Source organism: Bison bison, unplaced genomic scaffold, assembly GCF_000754665.1.
Source record: "Bison bison bison isolate TAMUID 2011002044 unplaced genomic scaffold, Bison_UMD1.0 scf7180017864062, whole genome shotgun sequence".
NCBI classification, from domain to species: Eukaryota; Metazoa; Chordata; class Mammalia; order Artiodactyla; family Bovidae; genus Bison; species Bison bison.
Genome location: NW_011494634.1, coordinates 1,978,097 through 2,002,165, shown reverse-complemented (window position 1 = coordinate 2,002,165; position 24,069 = coordinate 1,978,097). Strand labels below are relative to the sequence as shown.

Below are 24,069 nucleotides of genomic sequence, written 5' to 3'. Positions count from 1 at the left end.
ATTGAAACATGTATAATATCATATAAGAAACAAATCGCCAGTCCAGGTTCAATGCAGGATAGAGGAAGCTTGGGGCTGGTGCACTGGGATGACCCAGAGGGATGGTATGAGGAGGGAGGCGGGAGGTACACCCCTGGTGGATTCATGTTGATGTACGGCAAAACCAATACAATAAGTATTTTTTAAAAAGAGGAAGAGTCAGTATCGTCCTCAGTCCATTGTTGAAGACACTGCTGCAGCTCCTACTGTATGGCCACAGCTGTGTTTCTGAATGGACACTGGACCCAAGAAAGATCAACCCATCAGATTCTCCATCATTGTGATTTTTACATAAGGAAAGACAACAGAAGAGCACTATCAGCAGTCTGGCTGCATGAGCTGAGAGGTCCCAACAGGAGATGGAGAAGGCAGCCCATGGACTAGACGTATAATGAGTAAGAGGAGGAAACAGAGATAAAGGAGAACTTATGCCCCTGTAGGTCTGTGTGCACTCTTGGCTCCTGACTCTCCAAGTTTCATTTTCTGTGGGGTCCACTGTATTTTGTCCCTGGTCCTTGGTTATGCAAGAGCTTACTGACTATGCCCTGCCAAACACTGCCTCCTTATCAAACCTATTTCATTTGGGTTAGTGTAAGTACTGATAGTTGTTCTTTACTTACAACTAAAGGAGTCATGATCATAAGACTGTCAGAGATAAACTATGCTTATCTCACAGTGTTGCTCACATCTTTCAACAATTTGCTTTTATTTCAGTAGTATTAGTATGTACATGTACTAACATCCAGAAATATGAAAATGATCAAAGTGCATTCATTTTTAAATTAACACTCACCAAGGCTGGCTAAAAGCCTTAAAATAAAGAAACAATTGAACTCATATTAAAGTTTTAACAAATGCAGAAACATAGAAAAGATCAAAATTTGGAGTTCCAAAGCTATAGCTAATTCTATTCACTTTAACAAATATATCTGAGGCATTCTACTAGGCACTGTGGAGCACAAAGATAAAGAAACAGACCCCATCCTCACCAAGTGTATAAGAGCTGAAAAAAAAAATAGATTCATACTTGACTAAATAATATGCCAAGTAGAGCATGGTCAGAAAATGGGTAGCTATGACATGTTATAAGAGCCTAGAGATGGGAGAGAGAGTAATATGTATATGGAACAGGGAACATTTCCTGGAGAAAGGGAACTGAGACATGAGGAAGTAGTAGCTGGCAGAGGATGGGGACAAGGATGGAGGGAGCCATGTAAGCAATGTAACAGCAGATACTCAAGGAACATAAAGAGCCTGGCATGGTCTTTACCACGGAAGTGTATTGGAAGCTTGGTGGTAAGAGTGGTGAGGAATAAGACTGAGAGGTATACTTATAACAGGACATGTAAATGTAAGGAATTTGGGTTTTGTTGCTTAGGAAATTGAGAGGCACTGGACTGAGGGGATAATGATTGCTTTAAGAAAATATTAATAATTCTGGCCATCTGGCCACTGTTTAAAGGTTAACTAGACTAGGAAGAAAAAAGAGAATGAAATTAGCTAGGAGGCTTCTCAAATTGGGCAGGAAGCGATCATGACCAGAAGTAGGGCAGTGTTCATGGGACCAGAAAGGATGGAAGGCAGCAGGACATCCAGCACTCATCGGGGGTCACCAGGTCTCTATGGTGAACTTTGCAGTCTGGTCCCCTCTACTAGATGGGGCAACATACATCCCGGAGTGTGTTCTTACATATTCTTACTTGTCCCTATTTCTATGTTTCTAATTGAGTTCTTAGGACCGGTTAAAGTATGTTTTCTTTTTATACAAAAGGTTGCAATAATAGCTGTGATGGGCCGCTGTCATGATTTCATCAAGAGCTATCAAGCAAAACGACACTGTCTGTATCATTAAACATTTCACATAACAGATGGAGACACCATGTTTCCTGATAAATGCCTTCCATGGTCTGTCTCAACACATAGTGAACAGAAATTTTGCCTCAACAACGTTCTATTTCTTTGGTGTTATTTCAGGTAGACCACTTAAACGTGTCAGAAACTGGCTGATTAGCTGCTGGGCTGTGGGGGACCTCCTGTGACCTTTCTGCCTAGAAATGAAGACAAGGGAAGCACCAAGCTCATCAATTCCTGGGAAGGCTGCCAGAGGGATGCTGCAGTTGGCAAGGGGGGCCGGGAGGGCACAGACGGTCTCTTGCTCAATATTTGCCATTTCCCCCTTAAGAAGGAGCATCTGTTGATTCTATGAGTGGTGGGCCTCTGAGTTACTACAAAACTAACAGAGCCAACATTTTGACTTTGAAGTTCCTGTGGTCATTCATCAGTTTTATGAACAGAAAAAAAAAAAAAAAACATTCTAAATTGCTTTCCTTCCTCCAAACTCTTGCTTCCCACATCCCTCCTCCACATGCCGTCAGGGTTATCTTAGCAAATCTCAGGATGGGTCAGGGGATGCTCTTCTGGGTGCTGGCCACACTTTCTCCAACCCCCACCCCTCACCAGCCCTGCTTTCCCAGGGTCCTACATTCACCCTGCACCCCTGACACCCTGATAAAACGTCCAGCCCCATGACTTCACATGTCGTCTCCTGCTGGATCCTTGGTCAGGAGTAGGCGCTCTCCACAGGTCTCCAGTGAGAAGTTTCGTGAGCAACTACTGAAGAGGCACTACGTGTCAGTTACCTGGTGAGGTACTGAACATCGAAAGATGGAGCAGACCCCCGAGCAAAGGAACTCAAAGTCAAGAGAGAGGAAGAGACACAGAAAGAGATAATGGCCAAAACAATATGCAATAGTAAGGGGGCACAGGGTATTTGGGGGTTTAAAGAAACATGGTCTTTATTTCAGTCTACAGGCTAATAGAATGCTGCCTGAGTTACTGAAGCACAAAGTCTAGTTCAGCTTTCTCTTTAAACACACACACACACACAACCCTATGTGAATGAGATTTGTTTAAATGATAAATCAGAATAGTTGCCATCAACAGTCCCCCCATTGAGAAGGATTCTAGCAACCTTGCCCTTTTGTGTAAGTGTAGCACTCAGAATGGAGGAAACAGGAAAACGGGAACGTGTCAGAGAGACAAGGCAACTTCAATAATCAAGAGCTGAGCCAGAGTGGAAAGTTGAGAGGAGGCAAAACACTCCATGCAGACTGAGTTGGAGGGAGTACATGCTTAGTTGCTCAGTCATGTCCAGCTCTTTGCAACCCCATGGACTGCAGCCAGGCTCCTCTGTTCATGATATTTTCCAGGCAAGAATACTGGAGTGGGTTGCCATTTCCTACTCCAGGGGATCTTCCCAAACCAGGGATTGAACCCACATTTCTTCCATCTCCAGCATTAGCAGGTAGATTATTTACCACTAGCACCACCTGGGCTGGAGGGAAAGGTTCAGAGGTTAGAGAGCAGCCATGGAAGCCAGGGAGGCACGAAGAACAAGACAGTTGGGAGAAGGAGATTTAAAAGAAGTTATGCTGTATATGATGAAAGGATTCCCTCTCAGATGTTCTTATGAGAAGCTCCATGAAGATTTAGATGTATTTTCAACTGTTTTGAATATTAAATTTATGTTTCTTTGAATGGCAGACTTTTCTTGCTAAGGGCCACCAGGCAGCTGGGCTCATTATGAACATCTGGGTACGTATGACCATACTCAGCCAGTGATTAAGCTCCTCCTGACAGGGACTTAATTGTACTGATTTCAGTATGTTCTTATCTCCTCCGGCCTAGAAAATTTTTGCACATACCAGTCTCTCAAAAATAATGTGTTAATTCATGCTAATGCTTTGTATTTTGTTCTATGTTTTCATAGTACTTTGATATTTGGGATATGTTAACTAACTTTAATTGCCTTATACAATCAGGTGTCCCACACATGTTTACTAAACTCATTTTAGGTGACCTGGTAAATATATTTTAGGCTTTTTGTATTACTATGTTGTTATCATTCCAAAAAGGTGTTTCTGTCTTAAAATCAGAATGGTTTGTATCTTTCCTACGCTTTAAAGCACCTGATAGGCTCTGAAGATTCCCCATAAAGCGAAGAATGACAGGTTAAAATAACCCAGTGATTCAGAGCCAGGGTTGTTCATTTTGGAAGAAGGACATGTTTTCAAGCCAGAAGTGACTGGAACACCTGTTCTGTAGCCCTCCCAAAACATCTTAAATTAATATCTGTGTTCTCAAGTTTTTGGCTTATTCCAGACCATAGGGATTTGGAGGGGAAAAAAGAAAAAAAGAAAAAAGGAAGGGAATGAGAAACATAACAAGATGCACTACCTCCCACATCAACAAGATGCACTACCTCCATATCAACCAAAGGCACATTTTCTGAACCTTTATGTTTAACAACCCAGCAAAAATCTATACTGTGATAGAAGTAAATATATTAGATTACAGAGGTTATGAAATCCTGTCCAATTCCCAACCAGAATCGATCTCTTCAAGTGTCCTAGTTAAATTCTAATTAGCTCCAACTGAAGGTTGTCATGACAACAAACCAGCAGATTTTAGTCAATGGAATGTATTTGATATAACTCAGAACCTAGGTGCTTTTTTCCCTTACATGTTGGTTAGGATATTGGAAAAAAAGAAAATGTTATATTTCACAACTTTCAAATGTTGTGAATTAATTTGTTTGCTAATTCACCTACACTAAAAATATTAGTTTTTTCCTCACTTTGTGACATTCCTGCATATATAAATACCAACCAGAACTGGAACACATTTCACAATGCCCTAATTAAAGTTGAAGAAACATTTTTAAGTTGGAGAATAAAACAAACTCAAAAATACAGAGGAGAACATCAGGACTGAAAGGAGTTTATTTTCCTCAAGAACTGAGCCACTCATATATATCACTCTAGTCAGGACATGAAAGCAAGATGCAAAGCTTGACTCAGGCAAGGTGGGTCATCTGGATTCTCCCCTCTGCCTGCCAAATGCCCCCACTTTCCCTGTTTATTCCTAATTTGTTTGTATTCATAGTCAACTTCTTGACTCAGGAGCTGGGCTCATGGGGATGAGCTTGATACCGACATCTGACTCCCAGGGAAATTCTGATGACTCATTCTCATCAAGGAGCCATCTCTTCATCTCAATGGTATCTGAGTGAAAAGATCATGGCTAGAGACAAGGAGAAAACTAGTCCCAGGGAAGGTTAGGTGACTAACCCTTGGTATAAAGCTGAGTGGCAGGGCACAACCTAGAATGTTTACTCTATGGACACTCAAACTCCTGTCTCAGACAATGTCAGCTGGGAAGACAAATGGGTTCAGGAGAAACACAATCACTTTCCTTTTACGAATTATCTAATAATGGATTCAAGGACAATTTCAGCAAAGAGTAGTCTAGGTTATGGCTCAGGGACAGCAACCTGTTAAGTTTGGTCTATGACTAAAAAACTATGATTGTAAGAGATTTATGAAAGAAGTTTAAAAATGAGTTCTTGAAAACAGATGTGAAAGGGCAACAATGCACTTTAGGAAAAGAATTACGTATATGAATCTCATGAGCTTGAGGTATCTGATCTACCAGGAGATTTATTGTAAGTTCTCAGGATAGTATTACTATCGTTAAACATCTGGTAATTTGTGCCATAACATTTGGGGACCTGTAAAGGATGTGCAACTAAAATTCTAAGCTATCAGTTCTATGATAAATGTAGGCACAGAGCACAGGTGATAGAAACTCTGGAAAGTTGTTTCTTTGCAAAGACTAACTGTTCTTGCCTGATAATCCTCTTACGGGACTGGTGCTTTCACAACAGGGAAAAATGCACTCATTCACGTCACTGGTAAATTTAGACCAAAAAACACCCACGTGTATATTCTGAAGATCAGGAGAGTTGCTAGATTTTGCACTTTCCCATAATTGGTGTGAAGATGAGGTAAACAAGAAAACAAAGTGAGCCCATACCAATCATACTCTTTGAGAATTAAAAATGTTTTCTTATTGGTAACCAATTAAATATCAAACTAGCAAAAAGTGATTAAAAAAAAGATTCAGCAGCTCAAAAATAAACGAAAGATGCTAAAAGCTAACAGAGAAGTCAAACAGATATGGGACCCAAGTGGCTGGGAATTCAAACAGAAAAGCAGCAGAGGGAGGTCCCAGAATTAGAGGTGTGCTACCGGCATTGGGGGTGACCAGTCCTTAACCAGAGTCAGAGAGGGGCCTCCAGGAAGGGAAAGAAGAGTTGAGACATAACTATTTATGCTTGGGTAAAAAAGTTTATGGATGAACATGACAGACCTCATGTAATGATCAGAGAGAAGCTAAGAAAAAAGACAGATAGAGGAAAAATCAAACCTTCTACAGGAAAGGAAAATAACCACAGTACCCTCTAAACTGTGAACACTGTTTAGAGGGTTATAATAATGTAAACACTGAATGCTGGCTTAATTAAATTCTGTGATATAACAATATTTAGAAAGGAAGGGGAAAGGAACAGTTGAAAAGTATAAGGGATTCAAGTCCTTACACATAATAGTAAAATCAAGAGATACTATATGGAATTGATACATCAAAGGAGAAAACTAATTATTTTTGGCTCTCAGTAGCATTATTCATCATTATTCTGGCTTTCCTCTTGCCAAGTTGGTAGCAGAATTGTTGGCATGGCTTGTGAATTATTCATCCAATGACATGTGAAAGGAAGTGACATGATGTAAACCTGCAGAACCAGGCTATGCTGTGCTCCCTTTCTTCACCGCAGCCCAGTGCCTGGAGATGCTCCAGAGAATGGGTGCTCTGCTAGCCTGGAGGCTGGTGTGGGGAGCCGTGGAGCCCAGTGGACTCACTTGGATTTGAAGTTGTATTGGTTGCCTTGTTTTTCGCAACTGATTCTGCAAATTATTTATAGACTTGGAACTAAATAACAAAAGGAACAGATGAAAGAGCTGCAAGTGGACTGCTTGCAGGACTGCAGGTTGTGGACATGTTGGGCAGGAGACTGTCCCTTTTCATTTAAACCTTGTCCATCTATTTAATCTTTTTTTTTTTTTTTCAAAAAAAGTTGCTGCAGTAACTAGGGAACACATATCTCAAGAAACTGGAGGAATGTACAAATGGAAATTCAAAGAGCAAGTGGTTAGGGGAGGACACGCATTCTCTGCTTCTCTCATTTTTCCATAGAGGATTAGGAACTCCCACTCGACTCCTGAGAAGGAGGGACACTTGTAGCTCCTTTCAGACCTAGCCAGGAGAGCAGAGTCACTTATTTGACTGATGAGTCTGAGAAAAGCAACAGAGTGTGCTAGGCTCAGCCCCATCAAAGCAATCTTTGCTTACATTTTTGGAGGCACCCTGCCTACAGGACTATTATTCTCTGCTCCTCCATGTGGTCAGCCTTCCAGGGGCAGGAGGGGAGTGGTGGAAATCCTATGGTCACACAAGTATGCTAGATAACTGTGTAACTAGGTGGGCAAGTCTGGCTAATTCAGGGGTGGAATGGTGATAAGCTTATTTGGCCATAGATCCAGTGCCATGTTTGCTAATCAGTTTTATCAGCAATGATGCTGATGTTTTGACATCTCCATATACAGTATCCATTTCCTGTGTCGCATTTTTCAACAGGTTTAGAACACAGAAGGAATAAAAGAGAAATAACCCTTTCCTTCAAAACATGAACTCCATCACAAAACCATTCAACTCTGTAATCAGATGAATAACACACTATAACGTTAATATAATATGCCTTTTTTTCTAGTTAGAAAAATACAGATGTGCAGAAAAAGTCTGAAAGATACATGCTTATCTATATTTTCTAATTTTTCTTCACATATTATTTGCATAATAAAAATGCTCAAATATTAGACTTAGAGTGAAAAATTAAAAGTAACATTATAAAGCTATAGAGCATTGTTTCTTAGGAGCCATGGTGATATCTGAATAATTTCTCTTGGTTGGCTTTGTTTTCATTACCATCTGATTCTTCGTATCAGAAGAGCTTTGAAGAAAACATTACTTATGTGTCCAAAAGTTGGGTCATATTTGGTTCTCTAAGTAGAGAAAGTAAAGGCCAGAAGAACCACATGATCTACGTTTAGTTATGTAGATAATGTTATCTACGTTTCGTTCTTCTCTGACAAAGTAAAAAATAATTTAAATGATTATGGATAATGGCATCCATCCTGCAATATAATTTTCCATTAACTTACTTCCATTTCTGCATCAATTGATTTCTCTTCTGTTTCCTCTACTTCATGTAAATTTCCATTTGAAGTAACTTTAGGAGTTGTTGGCAATGATATTTCAGCAATTTGCGTAAGATTAGATAGTTTCTCATGAACTGAAATAACTCTAAAAATAATAAACACATATGCATTTTATTTTAAAAGAAAGGCATTCATTTATTCCCAGAATCAATAATATGTATAAAATAAATCCTTAGTTATTTAACACTTAGATTTCTGGCAACCGCCCCCCCACCACAAACATCACTCATTCAATTATTCCTTCATTCAAGAGACATGAGCCAAGAGATGTGATTCTTGTCTGTATGATGTTTATGATTTAGTTATATACCCAGATTTATAATTATAAACTGGCAAAGGCATAATAGAGATTCCCTGGAGGAGGAAATGGCAATCACTCCAGTATTCTTGCCTGGAAAATTCCATGGACAGAGGAACCTGGTGGGCTATAGTCCATGGGGTTGCAAGGAAATGGGTATGACTAAGCACAGCAGCATAAGCACAAAGGCATAGTGAGAAAAGGAATGTAGACAGCCAAAATATTGCTTAAGATGAAAATTAAGGAAATAAATATCTACTTGGGCAAAGAAACACCAGGTAGTGACAAAAGATCCACTCCTGCTTAAACTCAGTACCATCTCCAATTGGCTGGCTGGTCTGAAGCTAAGAATTAGGACAAGTCAGCCATGGTCTAAGAGACCAATCAAGGAGCCCACACAGTGACGTGTATCATGTGGGGAGTGGGGGTTAGGGAGAAGAATCAAGAAAGAAGAAAAAGCAAAAGCCAAGGGTGAGGGAAGAGGACAGAGTGGTAATTACACTGAGGCCAGAAAGCTTCTGGAGTCACAGTCCAGTGACTTGTGGAGGTGTCAAAGGCAGGAGTTAACTAGTCAATGAGGTCAGAAGCTGGAAAAGCAATGAAACAGGGAAAGGAAGCAAACAGCCACCTGCAGGGCTCCCAGTGACTCTAGGATCCAGGTATGCAGAGAACAGGTGCGTGCATAAATGTGCATGGATCCACAGGTCTCTATCCAGGGATGGAGGTAAATTTTTATGTAAAAGAAGTAGACGATGCGAAAAACCAAAATGACATCAGGAACAAATGCAGGAACATCAATTCCCCAGTTTTCCACAGCATCCTCTTACTTTGCCTTCTAAAGGATGGTTAACAAGAGCAACTCCCTATAGACTGCCCTTATCTTGACCCCCATAGGAACGCAAGGAACTCCACCCGGGGTGAGAGAAATAGTCTATTTTCACTGTATCACCAAGGGATGAATCAGATGAACATTTGTCAGTTACCTTCCCCGGTAAGAGCCTCAGTAACAGGGACATGTCCCTAACTTTAGTCTACTAAACTGTTGATCATAAACACACCAAAATCAAGAGCATTTTGCAGTTTTTTTTTTAAAAAAAGAATCCTGTCAGTTTTATTACATTCTGTTCTGCAGAAATTATAATCTTTTTCATTACGCAGTTCTAAAAATAAATCCTGCTACCTTTTGGATGTACAAGGTAAGAGCAGAATTGGGCATGACTTAGTGACTGAACGACAACAAAGGTAGGAGCATGATTTCCCAGTGTTGTGGCTTAGTGGTGCTAGCACAGTCTTATGTCTAAGATTTTCTGCCATTTCACCGAAAAAAAAAAAAGGAAAAGAAAGTTGACTGAATAATTAAAAGTATGCCAGTTCTTGAAACATCTCTTGTTTTATTCCCTTTCATGGTGAGGCCAGGAAGTCTTTCCAAATGGAAATCAGGAAGCAGGAACCAGACTCTCCTCAGAAGGATGGAAAAGCACCAAGTCTCTGTTCACTGAGCACTTAGTAGGTGGTGAATAGGGGGAGGAGCTGAGGCTGACAGGTGTAGGAGGCCGTGAAGAAACTTGACATCTGCTCAGTGCTTTTGGTTTTACAAAGTATATGCATATATTATACATGCATGCAACACATATGCATATACTGTCTGACTTGATCCCAACAATAACCCCCAAAAGTAGGCAGAGTATTATTTCCATCTCAGAAATGAGAAAATGGAATGGGTTAGGCTTAAGGTCACAATAGTAACAAATAGTGGAATCACAGCTAAATTAACTAAGCAAAGAAAAAAAAAGAAAACAAACAAGGAACTGAATAAGGTGAAATCAGAAGAGACAGAACCCAGGCATGAGCGAAAGTTAAGAATCTCCATCCACTGTTGGATGAAGAGGGAGGTAAACAATGTGGCTGATGCAGAGACTTCTGATGGGGGAACAGATAGGATTGGCCATCGTATAGGACTGGGCAGAGAGGGAAGGATGAGGCTGGGATGGGGATGGAGTTTGGGCTTAATTACAACTTAATACAGAGTCACATTAAGTTATTTTTAAAACACACCCTAAACTACAGGCAAAACTACAGACAACATCTTTGTACTCCCTGTGATCTGTTAATGAAGTACTAGAACTGTTACTCCAATTTGTTGTGCTTAGTTGCTCGGTTGTGTCCGACTCTCTGGACCCCATGGACTGCAGTCCACCAGGCTCCTCTACCCATGGGGATTCTCCAGGCAAGGATCCTGGAGTGGGCTGCCCTGCCCTCCTCCAGGGGATCTTCCCAACCCAGGGATCAAACCCAGGTCTCCCACATTGCAGGCGAATTCTTAACCTTCTGAGACATCAGGGAAGCCCCACAATACTAGGACAATACTCCAACACATAGTCCAGCAATACTAGGTCCTATTATTATTCTTATTTTATTGATAAAGAGACTGAGGCACACAGAAGTTAAGTAGCCTGGTCAAGGATACTAAGATAGGGAAGGCCACACTGGCATGTGAACCAAAGAGGACTGAAGTCAGAGTTCATGCTCTTAACCACTGAAATATCATACTTCTCTAAGTAAAAGGAAGATTCTTCCAAAAATGTCTTCCAGAAGTTCTCCTGGATTTACCTTGTATATTACTGAAACAGCCAACCTTATGAAAATATCAGCAAAGAGGGTTAGAATTGCAGATAATCCATCTTTACTTGCCTTTTTAGTGGAACCCAGAAAGAGCCTACGTACACACAGTTGCAAGCAGCAGATGCAACATCAGAAATATTCAGGGGCTTCATATTATATGCATACAACAATAAAACCTGTAAATGAAAAGACATCTCAAATGTGACATCAAAATTACACTCCACCTCAAAAACTACAGCATTGGCTCTCAAAACAATGTCATTATACTTTAAACGGCTTTTCTTTGAAAGAGAAAAAATGAGGCTTTTCCCCCCAATTCCCTTTAAAGAGAAATGATATGAACAAGAATTGTGCAAAGGTTATGAGATGAAAATAAATGCTAGTTGGTACTAAGATTATATTATTTTTAAAGACTGACATTTCTTACTGCAGTTAAGTTTAAAATTTAGCCTTTGAAGGTCCTCTGCAACAAGTCTAATATATACCTGGTAAATATCCAACTTGGTTTCCTGTTCCTTCTCAAAATGCCCCTTTCCCCATCAGTGGTCTTGGCTACTTTTGTGCACTCAGGCGATTCCCTTCTTCTTCTCTTTGTGCGTGCAATCCACACACAATTTTTCAGCCCCCACCTCTAAGATGAAACGTCTCCTAATGACTCATGCTTTAGTAATTTACCTAATGTTTGACCTCTTGACAGTTCTTAGAGTCAGGCCTATAGTCTACGGCACCTCTTTATAATGAATTTATAGAATTTGAGATTCAGAGAAACTTAGAGGTGGTCCGCTCTAAGTCCTTCATTTTAGATATAAGAACGCTGCACCCCAGAGTTGATAATCAAAATTGACTAATTAAGTGCATTCATTTATCTCTGGTTCCTCTCAAGTCAAACTAAAGTAAGAGTAAAGGGATGTGGGAAATTCCCTGGCAGTCCAGTGGTTAGAATTCTGCACTTCCACCCCAGGTGGCATAGGTTCAATCCCTATGAGGGGTCAGGGAACTAAGATCCTGCAGTCTCCCAATATGAATTAATAATAAAAAAAATTTCTTAAAGTCATAAATTCACAAAGACAGAAGCAAAAGAGAAAATGAAGTAGATGAGAGATGAAAGCAACACTGTGAAAGCACCTGGAAGAGCATAGCTGAGTCAGCAGAGAGGAAAGGTGGTGTCCCACCTGGCCTCAGAGGGGCTGCCGATGACAAGCATGACCAAGAACCCCAACAACCTCAGGAATAATCTCCCTCCCATCCCTTCTCTGAGCTCTTGCAACCAGGAGACTCCCTTCCTCCTTTTCTGCCTCTTCTACGCTGCCCAAACTTCTTTCACTGTTGAGGTTAAATCAGAGAAGATCTACGAGATGCAGACATAGGGAACAGAGTTGTGGACACAGTGAGGGAAGCTGAGGATGGGATGAATTGAGACAGTAGCACTGAAACATACAAATTACCATATGTAAAATAGATAGCCAGTAGGAATTTGCTCTGTGATGCAGGGAGCTCACATCAGGTTCTCTGTGACAGCCTCGAGGGGTGGAATGGTGTGGGAGGGAGGTTCAAGAGCGGGGAGACATATGTATATTTATGGCTGATTCATGTTGATGTATGGCAGAAACCAATACAATATTGTAAAACAGTTATCCTCCAATTAAAAATTTTAGAAAAAGAAGATATATGTTCAGGAAGGACATTAGTCCAGGAATGAAATGCTGAATTGAAAACATTGATAAGTGCAAGTCCATATTCTGAACAAGAGGCATCCCTTTATCCCACTCTAGCCCCTACCCAGAATGTAGAAAACCAAGCAGGAATCTAGAAGATCCTCTTTGGTAAAATTTACCAGATGAAGAGAAGAGAACTTCAGATCTAACATTTCAGGATCCTCCAATGAAATTGCTAGCTCAGCTACACTGCAGTGAGGCCAAAAGTCCATAAGCCTGACTAAATATGATTCTCATTTTCTCAAACATGAGTGAAGAGCCAAGGGTCACTAGACATGAAATGAAAGGTAGAGACCAGAACTAATGTAATAAAGGGACTTGGAGAATCAGATACAGGACAGAGAGCAGAAGAAAATGTCAATGAAACCATAATTAATATTCTCAGACAGAAAAAGGCCAGTGTTGCATCTAAAAATTAGAACACAATGCTATTAAAATGGAACAGAGAATAAGCACTCTTAAATTTAAAAAAAAATATGATCATAACAACTAATCAATAAAAGATTACTGAAATATAAAGTTAAATATATCTCCCCCCAAATAAACCTAAATTTAAAAACATAAATGGTGGGGTCAGGGGAAGATGAGAAAAGTAAACACTCAATCTAATAGGCTCACTATCTGAATAACAGAAATTCTAAAAATTGCAGAGATCATTAGAGGGAGTGAATTATAAAAGAAACAAATCTACATGAACCAAAGAATAAACTTCGTATATTAAAATAAGCACCCTAAGGATCCAGAACAATACCCACACCAAGGTGCACCATGCAACTTTAGAACACAGGGGACAGAGGGGAGATCCCCAGAGTTTGCAGAGGAAAGATGTCACAAATAAAGAACTAGGAATCAGAATGGGAACAGAACTCTCAACAGCAAAGCAGAATTCCCAGAGGCAGTGAACAGTGAGTGCCTCCTACATTTTGAGGGAAAATAATTTTCAACCTAGAATTCTATGCTGAGACAACAGTGAATTAAGTATTAAAATGATGACCTTTTGTCAGGTATACAAGGTCTCTTTACTTCCTATGTAAGTGCAGGAATAATCTCAATCCATTGCCACCTTGGTAACCATCTCAGCGGACTGAAATAATGGAACTGTTCCTTGACCAAAGCTGAATGGAATGTACTAGCAGGTAATTAACACAGCTCTTTTTTGGGGTGTGAAACACACCAGGAGGCTGCCTGTGCCAGCTTACCAGCACTATTTTTTTTTTTTTTGAGAAAATACACATGTTGATTACTTACATCTGGAGTCTATTTTTATCATCACTTCTCTCATTGAGTCTAGCCCCACAGTCTGGTTTTGACTACATGATCAGAGATATGAAAGAACCCTCCCAAGTAAGATAGCAGCTTTCTTGAAACCAACATATCTCACCATATTTCAGTGGTTCATGACCCATAGATAGCATGTGTCCCAGAGACCAGGAGACCAGGCAGCTCCTCCTGGGTACCTGAGTCTCTCTAATGGCTATCTGTGCTTTCTTCTTCCTGCCATGCTTTATTCTTTACTAGAGCCTTCCATGGATGCAATCTGTGGAGTCTGGTGAGCTCGGAATTACCAGAACCTCCAGCACATTCTTTCTCGGGAAGATGGAAGATGTGTTCATTTAACATGAGAGAGCAAGCCAAGTCAGAGAGAAACATGGGAGCAAGGGAATCCAACTCAGAGAGGAAGGAATTATTAGGAGGATGGATAATGGGCTCTGAAGATGATATTTGAGCCATGAAAGTAATTGGTCCAGTTTGAAGCATGTCTCTGAAGGAAAGAAAAAAGGAACTACGAGACAAGCTCATGAGTTTGTCCACATGGAGAAGAACTGTATAGTTATTTGAAACCTTAGGAAGAATAAGAGATTCTAAAATACAGAGAATACTAAGTGAAACAAAAGTGAGGCAGGTTTTTTTTTTTTTTTTCCTGCAGGAAAGAAGACAAGAAAGGAAATAGTACCTTATTTGGCTCAGCAGTGAGTGACATTTACATAGTCATAATGTAAACACTGACTATGCTTTAAGAATTGTGATAGGACTCAGTTAGGAGAATGTGCAGAGAAGAAGAGTGTGTAAGGCTGATCACTTGAGAAATCATCACCTGAGCACATAATTTAGTTAAATGGGTGAAAGCAAAACAACCAAACAAAAACAGTTGAAAGAGTTTGAAGCAATTACATCTGAGGAGAGAGATTCAGGGAGAAGGAGAGCTAGACAGAGAATTGTTCTTTTTTTACTCATTAAAAATATTTGACTTTTCAAACTTTGGAAAGTTTAATGAAACGTTTCTGAAAAGAAAATGAAATGAATCCCAGAGAGAGTAGCTCAAGATCTCCCAGTGCTTAGTGGTGTTTGCTCTCAGCCTGTGTTTGTTAACCTTGACTCCCAGGCTAGCACATACAATCTCTGAGGACAGGAGTGATATCTTGTACTTCTTTAGCAGTGTTTACAGCATCTCCTTTAACTTTTATTTTATGTTAGAGTATGGCTGAACAACAGTGCTGTGAGAGTTTCAGGTGCACAGCAAGCAACTCAGTCATATCCCTGCTACACGTTAACATCTTTATATTTCTGAAATTTCCATTAATCTGCTAAGAACTAGTCAAATTCCCCAAAGCATGTTAGTTGGAAATTTTAAATAGAAGCCATGCTTTATATTTAACCCCTGATTATGGAAATGACACTCTCCCTCCTAAAACTGATACTTGTCAATGGTTTTGCAACACAATTTAAAGACTTCTTTAACTGAACTTAACTGAAGCCTGGCATAGATAATTGGATTCAAAGTATAAAAGCCTGAAGTCAAAATTAACTTGAATAAAATAGGGCTGTAATTAAATAATAAAGCACTAAACTCAGAGTTGCTGTGAACCTGAGCTCTGGAGCCAGGGTGCCTGGGTTTGCCTCCACCACTTACTGGCTGTGTGATCTTGTGAAAATTATTAAAACATTATGCCTCTGTGTTCTCATTTGTAAAGTAGAAGATATGGTAATCTTCATCCAACGGATCAATGTGAGGACTGAGTCAATGTGAATTGCTTTAAGTGGTATTTAGAGCATTATTGTTGTCATTTGTAGCACCATGATCATCCCTGGCTCCTAAACCTGACGTGGATACCTCACTTCCCATATTCTCTTAGATCTGCTGCTAATCCCAAACCAGCTTCCCATCTGATCCCGCAGCCTGTTCTCATCTAATCCACTTAGTTTTCAGTTGAGAACAGTGTTTAGTTCTATTCCCAACTTGTCTTTACCCTCAGGGATAAATTATATCACCTTGCATATCCAGGACTGGATTCTTCAGGAGGTAATACACCCATGAAAAATTTTCCAATGCTTCCTTAATCACTTCTGAAAAGACTTTTTCAATGAAAAAAAAGTGATGTGATTTTTTACAAACACTGAGGGATACTATATTTAAAATTGTCTTGTATGTACATCATGATCAACTGAGATTTATCTCAGGGATGCAAGATGACTCAGTATTTGCAAATCAATCAATGTGATGCACCACATTAACAAATTGAAGAATAAAAATTACATGATTATCTCAATAGATGTGCAAAAAGTTTTTGACAAATTCAACATCCATTTATGATGAAAAAAAATTTCAACAGCATGAGCATAAAAGAGAACATACCTCAACAATATAATAAAGGCCATATATGACAAACTTACAAGTAACATCATGCTTTTCCTCTAAGTTCAGGAATAAGACAAGAATGCCCACTATGACCACTTTTATTTAATATAGTGTTTGAAGTCCTAGGTACAGCAATCAGACAAGAAAAAAAGATAAATGGTATCCAAATTTTAGAGAAAAAAGTACAATTGTCACTGTCTGAAGATGACATGATACTATATATAGAAATCCTAAAGACACCACAAGAAAAACTATTAGAACTAATATAAATGAAGTTCGATGAAGTTTCAGAATACAAAATTAATATCCAGAAATATGTTGCATCTCTATACACTAACAATGAACTATCAGAAGGAGCAAAGAATCCCATTTACAATTTCATCAAAAAGAATAAAATACCTAGGAACAGATCTAACCAAGGAGGTAAAAGAAAGACCTGTACTCAGAAAACTATAAGACATTGATAAAAAGAAACTGAAAACAACATAAACAAATGGAGAGATATACTGTGTTCATGAACTGGAAGAATTAAAACTGTTAAAATGACCATATTTCCCAAGACAACCTACAGATTCAATGTAATCTCTATTGAAATACCAACGGAATTTTTTACAGAACTAGGACAAATGGGGAAACAATGGAAACTGTGAGAGATTTTATTTTTGGGGGGCTCCAAAATCACTGCAGATGGTGACTGCAGCCATGAAATTAAGACCCTTGCTCCTTGGAAGAAGAGTTATGACCAACCTAGACAGCATATTAAAAAGCAGAGACATAACTTTACCAACATCTGTCTAGTCAAAGCTATAGTTTTTCTAGTAGTCATGTATGGATGTGAGAGTTGGACTATAAAGAAAGCTGAGCGCTGAAGAATTGATGCTTTTGAACTGTGGTATTGGAGAAGACTCTTGAGAGTCCCTTGGACTGCAAGGAGATCCAACCAGTCAATCCTAAAGGAAATCAGTCCTGAATATTCATTGAAAGGACTGATGCTGAAGCTGAAACTCCAATACTCTGGCCACCTGATGTGAAGAACTGACACAGTGGAAAAGACCCTGATGCTGGGAAAGATTGAAGGCGGGAGGAGAGGTGGGTGACAGAGGATGAGATGGTTAGATAGCATCACCAACACAATGGACATGAGTTTGAGTAGCCTTTGGGAGTTGGTGATGCACAGGGAAGCCTGGCGTGCTGCAGTCCATGGGATTGCAGAGATGGACATGATTGAGCAACTGAACTGAACTGAATCTTGATAAATAAGAACAAAGCTGGAGATATCATGCGCCCTGATTTCAAATCCTACTACAAAGCTATATCAATCAAAATAGAATGGTACTGGCACAAAAACAGACATATAGATCAATGGAACAGAATAGAGAGCCCAGAAATAAACCCACACTTATATGGTTAATCATTCTACAACAGAAAGCAAGTATATACAATGGGAAAAAGACTACTTCTTCAATAAATGGTGTTCAGAAAACTGGACAACTACATGCAAAAGAATTAAACTGGACTACTCTCACACTATATATACAAATAAACTCAAACTCAAGTGGATTAAAGACTTAAATGTAAGACCTGAAACCATAAAACTTCTAGAAGAAAACATAGGTAATATGCTCTTTGATATTGGCCTTAGCAATATTTTTTTGAATCTGGCAAATTATATATCTGGTAAGACATTAGTATTCAAACTATCCAAAGAACTCAGGCTACTCAACCTCAAAAAAAAGCAACAAATTAGAAACCTGGTTAAAAACTGGACATCTGAGAGGATCTCAGACATGTTTTCAAAGAAGACACACTGATGGTCAACAGGCACGTGAAAAACAGCTCAGCATCAAAAATTTTTAGGGAAATGCAAATCAAAACCACAGAGAGATATCACCTCACACCTAAAAGGGCAGCTACTATAAAAAAGACAACAAATAACAAGTGTTGATGAAGATGTGGAGAAAAGGGAACACTGAAGCACTGCTGGTAGAAATGTAAACTGGTACAGCCACTATAGAAAACAATTTTTTTTAATTAAAGATAAGTTGACTCATTGGAAAAGACTCTGATGCTGGGAGGGATTGGGGGCAGGAGGAGAAGGGGACGACAGAGGATGAGATGGCTGGATGGCATCACTGACTTGATGAACATGAGTTGGAGTAGACTCCGGGAATTGGTGAAGGACAGGGAGGCCTGGCATGCTGCAATTCATGGGGTCGCAAAGAGTCAGACACGACTGAGCGACTGAACTGAAATGAACTGAAAGACAGATCTACCATAGCATCCAAAAATCCCACCTCTGCAAAAAACACTAATTCAAAATTATATATATGCCAATGAAAATTATGTATTTCTCAGCCATAAAAATACTGAGATCTTGCCATTTGGGACAACATGGATGGACCTAGAGGGTATTATGCTAAGTGAAATGAGTCAGATGGAGAAAGACAAATATGACAAGATTTCATTTATATGTGGAATCTAAAAAACATGATGAAACATAACAAAACAGAAATAGATTCATAGATACAGAGAATAAACTTTTGGTCATCATAGGGGAGGGGGGTTGGGGGATGAGTGAAATAGTTGAGGGAGATTAACAGCTACAAACTTTCAGTTACAAAATAAATAAGTCACAGGGATATAATATACAACATAGGAAATATAGTCCATCATATTGTAACAACTTTGTATGGTGACAGATGGTAACTAGACTTTTCATGGTGATTATTTCATGATGTATAAAAATATGAAATCATTATGCTGAAACTAATATAATAATAATTTTTAAAAACAAATATCACTTTTTAAAAAAACTGTCTTGTCCTTACAGCCCAGGAACAATGAAAGAAGAATCTACTTTCCACTTCCATTAGATCAAGCTGATTTGTAATTTCCTCATCTTGATATCTTAATCGCCCAACAAAATGCTTGGCACACAGTATGCACTCAATAAATGCTTTATTAATTAGTTAGCAATTAGTTATACACATTTTATATAGAAATTAATATTTAAAATGAAAAGACCTAGGTTTGCATTCTTATATTTGTCACTTACGAGTTGTGACATTGGTTATTTGACCCCTATGGAACTTTGTTTCTCATGTGTAAAACGAGAGTGTTGCTTAGGTATTCTAGTTTCCTTTCAGTTCTGACATGTGACTTGGGTGGGACCAAAAGAAATCAGAGGTTACCAGTGGAGCCCACTATATGAATTGGCAATAGAATACTTCTTGGAGAGTCATCTTTAGAGTATAAGTGCATTGGTATCACCAGCCTAGACCAGTGTTTCTCAAACTTGAAAGTGCATACATTTTGGAATGTGCAAGTAAAATGCATACTCTGATTCAGTGAGTCTAAAGTGAGATTCAAGATTCTGCATTTCTAATGAGCTTCCAGGGGTGCTGGTGGTATTGGTTCCTGACCACACTCTGCAAGGGCCAGGGACTCTCAGATGCCAGTTCCTGCCTCACTTATCCAGCTTTTGTCTTCCCCAGTTCCCAGAAGCTGGAGGTAATCTTGGGCCCCATATGCAGGACCAACTCTAGTTAATCACTTAGGCAACAAGTCCCAGAATCTAGAAGACCTCAGGGGAGGTCCTGGGCATCTATATGATCTTAGTTATAGCACTCCTAACATCCAAGTTAATAACATTGAGCTTCTGCTTTTATTAAGACTTGTTAGTTTTCCCAGGGATCTTAACTCATCCTTTACCATCCAGCTAGGCCTCAGCTTGTGTTGAATGCATAGCCTGTTTGTTTGGGACCCTGAAATAGTGTCTTGCTCTTCTTAGGGGTACAAAAGCCTCCAGAAAAGAGCACTAGCTCTGTATTTCTTGTTCCCAGACTTGTTGGGCTTCTGAATAAACTTATCTCCAAGAACTATTTTAGCTCTGTACAAATCTGTGTTTTCACTTGCCAGATGGAGTCTGGCAAGCTTTGCCTGATCAGACTTCTTTAACTTGATCATGCTTGTCTGCCTACCACTTCCGTGGCCTCTGAAGAACATGCCTTGGGCTGTGCCTTCAATGCAATAGCCCCTGCAGTCGTTTGCATCCCTCCAACTTAGGTCTCAGGCCAAAAGGAAGGGCCAGCTATGGAAGCTTTATTGCCCCTCCCCTGCCCTGCTTGCTCTGGGTTGCATTCCTTGAGCCTTATCAAGTTATAAACATAACTCCAGTCTCATTCTGAACCTCAAATAGGCTGGCTTGTGAGCTAAAGCATTCTACTGGTTACCCCGTATGCTAAAAATAGCAAGAATATGAGGTGCTTTAAAGCTAAAGGCCCTAAAGTGTAATTTTGAGACAAATTTGGACCATCAAACCTTTGGTCATGGTTATATTTCCTTAAGGCTAAGCTGTAGTCTTCTTTCTAAATCAGCCATTCTTACAACGCTTTTTAATGCCAGTGTCTGGGAGGTTCATTAGAATCATAAGCTCTAGCAGTCTCTTCAGTAATTGTCCTTAGGAGACACTGAAATGGTTCAAAAGATGCTTTGCTTGTAAAGAAGTTTCAATGAATAACATGTGTGGTTCTATTATATTCTACTAAAGGTAATTCTGTTAAATAGATAGTATAATTTATAATCTAGGGTTTCTGCATCCATGGATCCAACAACTTGGGAATCAAAAATATTTTTAAAAATTCAGGAAGTTTCAAAAACCAGCATTTGAATTTGCCATGTTCCGGCAACTACCTACATAACATTTACATCATATTAGGTTTTATAAGTAATGGGGAGATGATTTAAAGTATACATAAGATGTGCAGAGTGTATGTGCAAATGCTATGCCATTTTATGGGGCTTCCCAGGTGTTACCAGTGGTAAAGAACCTGCTTGCCAATTCAGGAGACATAAGAAGTGTGGGTTCGATCCCTGGGTTGGGAAGATCTCCTGGAAAAGGGCATGGCAACCCACTCCAGTATTCTTGTCTGCAGAATCCCAGGGACAGAGGAGCCTGGTGGGGTACAGTCCACAGTGTTGCAAAGAGTCAGACACGACTGAAGCTACTTAGCACACACGCCTGCCATTTTATATAAGGGACCGGGCATCTCTGGATTTTGGTGGATATCTGAGGGGCTTCTGAACCAATCCCCTGTGGATACTGAGGGACAACTGTACCTATCCCATAGAGTTGTTGTGAAGTTAATGAAGTAGAATACCTGTATCATCTTGTGGGGTTTCATGAGCTTCACCCAGTTTTTCCAACGTTAAACTCTACACTGAAGGTCTAAGATAATGAACAGATGAATGTTCACAAATAATATTTAAATCATCAAAAAAATTTCAGTGTTATCTTCTGAAAAAATAGACTCTTAGGTTTGAGAACATCTAGCTCTCCTAAATCAGCATTTCCTGATTGTGTAGCTGAGAATTATGGCAGCCACTGCATCTTTTATCATGACCCAACACATACATACTTATTGTCAAAGGTGGAAAAAAATGTCCCTGAACTAAGATAGGAAAACTGTGTGTTCTGTGTCTTTGCTTGTGGCTTACGAAAATTACTCAAGCAACCTGTTTAAATTAGAATTTGTTAGTTGGTGCTCCACTTCTAATCTCTGTCTGACACCAGTTCATGGGTCCATGCTAATTGTCAGATGTTATTGTTGATGCATAAAACCTTGTTATCCTAATTATCAGCCACAGATGCAGTCTTAGCATTAACTCCCCCAGATCATCCTGCCCTAGACTGACAGGGATGTGATATTTCTATGGCTTTGTGAAATGAACTTTATGCTTTGTTCCTCATTTTTTAAAACTAACTGTTGGGGTAAACAATCTGTTTCCCAACCATGCCATCCTTCTGTTTCCAAACCCTTTCTGAATGGAAATCCTCTTTTATCACTCTGTTTGTTCTCTTGTCAGCCAGTAAACAAATTCTTCAGAATGCTGAACGTCAATCTAGAAATGCTCTTTTTAACAGAATCTATCCTGAAACAAATGTTTCAGAAAACACTTCCACTTACTGTATGTGGTGCATTCTGATACTGCCTTCTTATATTTAATTTCTTAAAAAAAAAAATACCACTTGTGACCCACTCACTATATTGACTCCATGACCCATGAGGATTCTTGGAACGGTGATTTGAAAACTACTGCACTAAATTCCCCCAAAAGAGACCACAGATTTTTTATTTTAAAATGCATGTGGAATATCTGGCAAGGATTGAACATGGAAAGGGTGGGAAGGCGAGTACTTTCAAAATATGATAAACAGCTTTCAATGTTTCTGGGAAGTTAGGTGTTAAAGTTTCTCTTTTTTGTATGGGTAGGAGGGATATATAACAGACCCGGAGTTAGCCCTAGGTTGCCAGCCTAGAGGCGCAGAATGGAGGGGCTGTTGGGAGAAGCTGTGCTTGAGAGTAAAGAAAGGGTGGGCTCTGGAGGTTTTACCATCTGACACAGGTCACATGAGTCAAGGAGCAGCAGAAGCTACCAGAGGCACCGCTAGAGGGGACAGCACTCAAGAGCTGGGAGGTGCAGGAGCAGTCCACTGCAGGAGGCAAAACAAAAAAAAGATAAAAAGTGCTGAACAAGGCAAAAATATACAGGAAATGTTTCATGGGAAAGAGCCCGAGGCCCTTCTTAGAGACAGCAGAAATCAAAGGATTGCTATAGTGGAAGGTTCCTCTGCAAAAGGTGATAGTGACCAACTGTCCCATTTTTCAAAGCTTGACCCGTCTTCAAGACTCTCCCAGAACTGGACTCAGTGTTCCGTCTCCAAAGAGTTCAGGCGCTGATACTGAACTGCTCCCAAATTCTTGCCCACCTCTCCTCCTGCTCCCCAGTTAGCCCTATTGCAAACACCTATACACATGTAAGAACTAGACATGGATAAAGATATAGAATTAAAGATAATAAACATTAAAATGAGTTATGCTTGTGATACAAATTTTTAAACAGCATTCAGAGAGGAATTAAGTTTTTTCTCCCATTTACTATACACTTTGGTCTTGCTGGTTACTCAGATTTTACTCTCTTTTCTGTACAACATTGGCACCTGAAGTATCTCTAGGGAAATATTGCTGGTACACTTTATTTTTTTAACTTTTTTTCCTTTTCTGTTGCAACTCTCTCCTCTTTTTTTTTATTTTATTTTTAAACTTTACAATATTGTATTGGTTTTGCCAAATATCGAAATGAATCTGCCACAGGTATACATGTGTTCCCCATCCTGAACCCTCCTCCCTCCTCCCTCCCCATACCATCCTTCTGGGTCGTCCCAGTGCACCAGCCCCAAGCATCCAGTATCATGCATCAAACCTGGACTGGCGACTCGTTTCATATATGATATTATACGTATTTCAATGCCATTCTTCCAAATCATCCCACCCTCTCCCTCTCCCACAGAGTCCAAAAGACTGTTCTATACATCACTGTCTCTCTTGCTGTCTCATATACAGGGTTATTGTTACCATCTTTCTAAATTCCATATATATGTGTTAGTATACTGTATTGGTGTTTTTCTTTCTGGCTTACTTCACTCTGTATAATAGGCTCCAGTTTCATCCACCTCATTAGAACTGATTCAAATGTATTCTTTTTAATGGCTGAGTAATACTCCATTGTGTATATGTACCACAG

The 24,069-nt window shown here is 39.6% G+C and overlaps 1 protein-coding gene across 5 annotated transcripts in view; it reads right to left on the bottom strand.

Annotated features, from left to right (window-relative positions):
* The window catches only part of CFAP54 (cilia and flagella associated 54), a 308,337-nt gene that overhangs the window by 23,787 nt on the left and 260,481 nt on the right, over positions 1–24,069 (bottom strand). For 4 of the 5 annotated variants that reach the window (XM_010836300.1, XM_010836298.1, XM_010836299.1 and 1 more), the window contains 2 exons: positions 11,203–11,309; positions 8,157–8,298 (listed from right to left, as the gene is read on the bottom strand). In XM_010836300.1, coding sequence (XP_010834602.1) covers positions 8,157–8,298; positions 11,203–11,309 — 249 coding nt within the window. Of the gene's footprint in view, positions 1–8,156; positions 8,299–11,202; positions 11,310–24,069 lie in introns of those variants that run through there. The other variant, XM_010836301.1, reaches the window with a different exon arrangement.